Raw genomic sequence first — 8,005 nt, 5'->3', positions numbered from 1 at the left:
TTAGTGTACACTGGTTAATAAGGTGGGCTCATTTGAATTAGCCCGACCTAGTACTAGAGAGGCCAGACAGCAAAATCACCGTCAGGCGACGTGACGATGAGATGACAATGTGGGCGGAGTGGAGTGGAGTGGTTGGGGGGGGGGGGGGGATAAAAAGAACAGGAGCGTATCCTGGTTTATGTATTACGGGATGCATGGTGATTCGCAATCTATCAAAAATACACACAAATTGATTTCAGTACAAAGTATCAATTTTAAGTAGTAACTTTTGAAATTATCTAATTTAGATTTGATTATTTCGGACCTGGTAATACAGCATATAACTTGAAAAAACAGGCTGGTATTTGCCCACCCTGCCCATTATTACCAGCCGTCCCTGGATTGGTGTGAACAGAATCAGCTTGAATTAAATGTTGAAAAAAAAGAACAGGTGTTTGGTGTAAAAAATAAAAACGACATAAAGTGTGTGACGATCGGTAAAGATGATGTTGAGATAGTTGAATATTTTAAATATTTAGGAATAACCATTGATAGTTCCCTCAATTTTTCTCAACATATTAATATAATATCTAAGAAAGTTGCCTAAAGATTAGACATCCTAAGGAAATTGAGAACATTTCAAGTAGGGAAGAAAACTATGTTAAGAGTTGATGACTCATTAATTAAAAGTGTAATTGTGTTTGACTGCACCATATGGTTTGGCGGATGCCGACTTAAAGATAAATCAAAAATTTCAAAATCAATCAAAGAGGCATCAAAAATAATAAATCATCCTCTTGATAGAGTAGAAAGAATTCATGGAAAAGCAATAGAAAGGAAAGCATTCTCAATTACCAACATTAAAAAACATATTTTATACCGTGAATTTAATCTTTTACCTTCTGGGAGAAGGTTCTGTCAGATTAAATGTAGAACTAACAAGTATATATCAACGTTCGTTCCGTCAACAATAAAAATGTTGATTATTTCATATGGTACAGCAAAACCAAGGATTGATGCGTTGACTGATTGACTGATTAATTTATATTTTTTCGAGATCAAGATTTACCAAACATTTCATAAACCTGTATACCTTTGGCCAGTTTCGTGTAACAAATCTTTTCATCGGTTTTATATGTTTGACGATGTTGACTATTAAACTGACAAACTGGTTGATTATTGTTTCTTGTATCGCCGCTTATATTTGGTGCCATTTGATGCTTAACTTTGGGTTGAAATAAAATAAAATAGAGTAGAGTGCTCAAATTTCGACACTGGTCGTAAAATCAAAACTCTTAGATAGCATGCTTTCAAACCTGTTTTTCACATTATGTTTTCGGGCATAAACACATTGATGTAATTTTAAACGTCGATAAATTTTCTTTCTTTTTCGTTTACTTTCCGATTGAAAAACGGATGAATTTTTTTTTATGGATAAACTTCCGGTTCACGAAATCCGCTTCAACACCCGCGATTTTGTAATATTTTAAAGGTTAGCCCTAATATGACACCCTCCGTTTTTGAGATTTAGAGCCTGTGTATTATTGTGTGTTGTGAGATGCGCATTAACATTGTTAATGACAGTTTATAATTCAATTAAGAAGTGACTCCCACTTTGACGTATTTTTAGTCAAAGTATAATATTGGAAAAAAAGTTTTGAATATTGATTGGTTTGATCGTCAAAGGTTGTCGTGGAATGCTTCTCTTAATTTTTAGCATTTCATTTTCTTAGCGGGGTCAGGGATCAAGATTCGGTCAAAGACCGGAGCTCAGTTTATACTATAGTATGAAATCGAATTTATTTCTATATTGCCTGCTAGGATAAAATGAATCATTGTAAAGCGCTTTCAGCATGAAAATATTGCTTCAAAGTGTTTATTTTTATTGTATTGTTGATTTCTTTATACATTTTTCTAATTATCTCATTATTGCTTCTTTCTGATAGTGTCCTAGTAATTTCATCAGACGCAGAGTGATAAAATTAAAACCGTTCATAAAGCATAAAGTTGTTTAAGCAGTCTCGATATAATCGCGTTGCACTGTGCATATCTCACTTTGATTTGCATTTCATGATAAGGTTAATTCAATTTTCAATCCAGACGCTTTTTTTGTGTGTGTGTGTCTAAATAGAAGAAAAAGAAGAGGAGGAAGGAGAAGACGAAGATCTGCAGACACAAAGCAGAGTAGACCAAAAGTATTTTCTTTTCACGCAGCTCTTTCGTGTTGATGACGAGTTATAGTTTATCGCTGCAGATTTAGCTAAGCTTATTCTTATTATAATCTGTTCTGCTTTTGTCAGATTCCAGTGGTCAAGTAAATAATAATAAATGTGTTCTATACTTTATCAACAAGACTGAATATTGATCATCACAATTTCTACCGTTACTGCTCTTTATGTGACAAGAATAAATAATGATATCAGGTTAAAAGTTGAATCCAATTTGTAAGGCAGGACTATATTTTTAGTATTGGACCAGCTTGTCTAATCCATCTGTCGGAAAATTATGCAATCCGTGATAAAGCATGTTGTTTGTCTTCCGTGACACGGAAGAGGTAAGAGAATGATTGGAAAATTAAAAGACAGTCGTAGTTTGCATGTTCAAATGGTGTCATCTTGAAACTATATATAAAAAGATGAGCATTCAAATGTATAATGCTCAAAGCGCTTTAACCCTCTCCTTACCAGCCATTTTCAGAATTTCCCCCCAAAACTTCACGCCCATCCAACACAAAAACAGACAGTTTTTACTCAAAAAGAAAAGCAACAAGCACGTTCATAATATTGTTTGGTAATCTTATTATGGGCTCTAGTACAGAATGTCAAATTTTTATAGCTATAGCAAAAAGAAATGAAATCTAGATGAGAAAAGTGACATCGTAACAAATGTGACGATTTCCTAATAGGTTAGGAGAGGGTTAAAGAGGTCTCTAGCCAGCAGCAACAATCAACATGAAGGATAAGCCATGACATGACGCCTGTTAGGCAATTTTACAATTTTCGTCTGACAGAGACAACAATGTGAACGGCAAGGTACTAATATTACATCTGACTACTGTGATAAAATGTGAGTAGAGACTTTCCCAATAACTCAAATATGCGCCGCCATTAGCCTTTGTACAAATATTTAAAAAAACAACAACAAAAAACACAGGAATTCAAGAAATATTTTTCTCTGGCACGCATCTTTAATATCTTAATCAAACATGCCTTGATGTGTAATGATATCCTGACCACAAAGTTAATTCTTAATGTCAAATCGTTACATTCAAGAACCAAACAGTGTTTTAAAAAAAGAATACATATTGATAAGAAATAATATGACTGAGGTCAATAGGGAGGTATAATGATATAGTTTTGAACTTTTGCGTTTGAAGTTCGAACTCAATCCCAATGCGCGTTGACAAGGTCATTGGGCATATCTGTTCAAAATTTCCAACACAGGAGTTCAGGAATCTTGCATTGACAACGCTGTAACTTTTTTTCCAACTTTAATCTTTATCTATTTAACGAGCATTTTTAAATTCACAACTGTCTACCTTTTTAACGGTTTGAGATACATCTGTAACATCACCAGTTTATTATATAATAGATATTGATGAAGATTTTGGATCGGAATACAGACATCTATCTTGAAAATTAAAGCAATTTCAACAGACATCAAGCACATTTCCAAACCGACTAGAAGAGAGAGAGAGAGAGAGAGAGAGAGAGAGAGAGAGAGTAAGAGAGATAGATAGATAGATAGAGAGAGAGTAAGAGAGATAGATAGATAGATAGATAGAGAGAGAGAGAGAGAGAGAGAGAGAGAGAGAGAGAGAATAAGTAGGAGTGAAATATCTGTTCAATGTTATAGTTATCATCGAACGTTATAACAAGTGTAACTAAATTATGACAAATTGCCATATTTATGGACAATAAAGATCTATTATTATTATTATTATTATTATTATTATTATTATTATTATTATTATTATTATTATTATTATTATTATTATTATTTTTGTTATTATTATTATTATTATCATTATTATTATTATTATTATTATTATTATTATTATTATTATTATTATTATTATTATTATTATTATTATTATTATTATTATTATTATTATAATAATTATTATTATTACTATTATTATTATTGTATCGGATGACGACTTTCCCGATCATGATCAAACGCCCACCTCAGTTCCTTCTTCACATCTTCTATCAAACTGAGGAATCGTCTAGCCCATATAGTTTTAATTGTTTGGTATCAGTGTGTATTCAGTGGCATCTTTAAGCACAAAAGTTCAGTTTATGTTACGTTAATAATTTTTCTATTTTTCCCCATATATCTTTTATTTTCAAATGTAGTTCGATCCTCAAACTTGAGGTTTCTATATAACGAAGAAGAAGAAGAAGAAGAAGAAGAAGAAGAAGAAGAAGAAGAAGAAGAAGAAGAAGAAGAAGAAGAAGAAGAGTACACGCCAGCATTTAAACATCCCTGCATTTGTAGGAATAAATAAGTATGAGGAACACTGTAGTTGTTGCAATTCATACGATCTTTTCACGAAACAGTAATTATTGTTATATATAGTAAAATATAATTTCCTATACTATTTCTCATTTCAGCTGAAGACTTGAAGATGGCGATAGAGACACTCTACGACCACATGGGAGGTATGGGGAGATTCCAAGTGATGACTTCAATACTCATCGCATTGTGTCAGGTGCCTGCTGGATGGAGCATGCTGCAGATGACCTTTGCTGGAATCATACCAGACTTTCATTGCCTCGTATGGGAAGACAGTGACAACTATGCAGATCCGGGACAAAATAAAGATGACATCATTTTGAGTGGGATTGTGAAAAATAGTTTAAATGATACATTGAATAAGTGCTCAGTAAATGGAACCAGCTGCAATAGATTCTTGTATGACACATCGGCAGAAACAATCATTACTGAGTGGAACCTCGTTTGCGATTTATCTTGGGTAAAGAAAATAGTAATATCCATTCAAATGGCAGGTGTTTTGATTGGGGCCATTGTAGCTGGACAATTTAGTGATGTCTTTGGTAGGAAAAGAGTACTGTATACATTTGCGTTTGCCCACACCTTTGTCAATGTAATTTGTGGTTTCTCATCTGGTTGGATTATGTTTGGGTGTATGCGCTTTCTAATTGGAGTCTGTATCGGCGCCATTGTAGTTGTCGTCGCTCCGTATCAAATGGAGTTTCTTCCCGTAAAATGGCGCCCATTAATGGGTATTCTTCCATCCTTTACTCTTGGTGTAACAATATTTGCCGGTGCCGCAGCTCTCTTGGAACACTGGTCACACTTGCATTTCGCATGTGCTGGGCTTTCCCTTATTTCTTTTTTATGTGGCTGGTTTGTTCCTGAAAGTCCTAGGTGGTTAGCTGTCCATGGTAGAATCGGAGAGGCTGAACAGGTTATCCAGAGAATTGCTAAAATGAACAGAACAAACATACCTGATGACACACTCTCAATTCTCCAATCAATGAGAGAATCTGTGAATAGATCGATAGTGAAGATGCGCAAATATACATATTTTGATTTGTTCAAGAGAAAGTTCACTACAAAACTCAGTCTAGTTTTCTTCTATTACTGGTTCATGCTTGCAGTTGTTTATTACGGCATTTATTTTGGAGTTGGCAGTTTTGTCGGGAACATCTACCTCAATATATTTTTGCTTGCAGTCATGGAAATTCCGGTTCAGGTTTCGATCTTTTTCATGAATAATAGAATAGGGCGAAGAAAAACAACATTGGTTTTTCTCATCCTTTGTTTTATGCCACTACTCGGATGTCTCTTGTTCCGTGAACTATCAGTTGGACCAGTGAAGGACACTGCAATCAACGTTCTCAGTCTAATTGCTAAAATGATGATTGGTTGTGCCTGGTCAAGCATTCAGGTATGGGGTACTGAGCTTTTTCCAACAGTTGTCCGGAATCTTGGATGTGGTTTTAGCACACTTGGTGCCAGAGTAGGTGGAATTCTGGCTCCATTTATAATTGACTTTGATGAGATGATGAGTCTTTCTTACGGAATTCTGTGTGTATTGCTTGTTCTGGGGACTCTGGTTGCTTTTATTGTTTCGGAAACTAAAGGAAAAGTTTTAAACGACCATGTTAATGGTCGAATGAACAGTTTAACGAATAAAGATGAATTTCAAAGAGAACGAATGGAATCCAAAATAGTATCTGTACAGGAAAATATTACTGATTGCTATGAACCAAAAGAGAAAAAGGATAATTCTATTTGAAGTCTAGTAAATGCCAAAATATGAGATATTTTGATATTTTATTGTTTTTTTTTTCTCAAACATCTTTCCACTACTAGTCAAAAATCAATAAATAAATAGATAAATAAACGAATTTCTGCTATTTCGTACAATTTAACTATGAAATTAGTTTTAGTTATATGGCATACCTCGACAGAATGCCAGATTGAGGCATTAGATCTCTCTATGTGACCCAAGATTGACGTGAACTTATTTGCGTCTGATAATCCAATTCCTATGGGCTCATTCTTGTAATGGAAATCTCAAAATAATGACGCAAAATATTGTCCATTGCAACATTCTTAAACTAGGCCCATAAGCGACTTCGGATGTTAAACCTGCATATAGATGCAGGTCGCTCAAGACCAAATTTGAAAATTTATATCGGTAAACTAGATAACTAGATGCTGGAAAATGAAGGTGATGTCTAATTCATACAGTTTATTTGGATGTAAAATACGTTTGTTGATGAGAGCTGTGACTTTGTTTTTTCAACTTCAAATATGAAAATAAATAATATCATTGAGTTGTCGACTTTGACGTTTGACTTTGTTAGAGATTCAACAGGTGATCCAACTATCCAGTAGACTTTTGATCCATCAAGACACCGAAACGTGACATACCCCGCTCGCTCGGACCAATGTCGCTGGTCGTTTACAAAAAAAAAAAAAAAAAAAAAAAAAATGAAGGAAGTTGACCTTACTCTGCTCTTTGTTATCTTTTTAGGCCACTAGTTCTGGTGATTAATTCTCACTAAATTCGCTCAATAAGACACTAAACGTTAAATATTGAACATAGTAGAACTTGTCTGTATTTTATTTAAACGCATACCATCGACGGTAATACCGTGAACTTTGCATTGCTTACATTCGGAATGTCCGTGGTTATGTTTCTTTCCACTAAAGTTAATTCGACATGGTATGAGATGAAGACGGTATGGCACATGGTTTTAATATTATTTCATTGGTAACAGCATCGCATTTAACGACAGAGATTTGTAAAACTACCGCAAAACAAAAAATATTTCACAGATGACATGCATATCATCTATATATTTACTTACATACTTTATTTGAAGAGACAGATAAGACTGTTTAACTACACTCATCAGCAACAAGGAGGGACAGACAAAAACATATAACATTAAACATAAATCTAAATTGACTTTAATTAATGTTTGTCTATGTATAGTATCATAATCTTTTTGTATTGTCCTTATGATTATGTTTATTTCTTATTTTTAAAATAAAGAATTTTCTTCAGTAACTGATGGTTTTGTATATGATTAATATCACAATGAAATCAATGGAATAATGGAATATATATATAATATATATATATATATATATATATATATATATATATATATATATATATATTCCATTTTAATTAACAACATTGTTCTGAACTGCTATATTAAATTTCTATCATCGAACACAGAATTATTGGCAAATCTAAAAATTATAAAACTAGTCATAGATTGTCTAAGTTTGGCCAAGTTTTAGTCACTTGCTGAGGCAGGACTTCAAGTCTTATTCTGAGACTAGTTACTAGGATACATCATAGCGTCGACAAGATAAAAGCTATTTTTAGATTGAGAGCTCCGGTTCGGAAGGGAAATACGTACGTCGGTTACGAATGATAGAGGCAAAAAGTGTCCTGTTTCTATTGGCACTGGCTTTTTAAAAAAAAAACTATAAGATAAGTGCAGATCGTCGAAAGGACACATTTTTGTGAGTA

At 33.7% G+C, this 8,005-nt stretch overlaps 1 protein-coding gene across 1 annotated transcript in view; it reads left to right on the top strand.

The window, feature by feature from the left end:
- LOC144972050 (solute carrier family 22 member 20-like) overlaps positions 1 to 7,531 on the top strand; it is a 14,844-nt gene extending 7,313 nt beyond the window's left edge. The window contains exon 2 of the mRNA XM_078913138.1: positions 4,596 to 7,531. Coding sequence (XP_078769264.1) covers positions 4,610 to 6,247 — 1,638 coding nt within the window. The 5' untranslated portion in view covers positions 4,596 to 4,609 and the 3' untranslated portion in view covers positions 6,248 to 7,531. The remainder of the gene's footprint in view (positions 1 to 4,595) is intronic.
- Positions 7,532 to 8,005: the final 474 nt, after the last annotated feature.

This window comes from Berghia stephanieae, chromosome 4 (assembly GCF_034508935.2).
Source record: "Berghia stephanieae isolate SIO BIC M18660-M18661 chromosome 4, UCSD_Bste_1.3, whole genome shotgun sequence".
NCBI lineage: Eukaryota > Metazoa > Mollusca > Gastropoda > Nudibranchia > Aeolidiidae > Berghia > Berghia stephanieae.
Note: the sequence above shows the minus strand (reverse complement) of the source record. Positions and strands in the feature narration are given on the sequence as shown.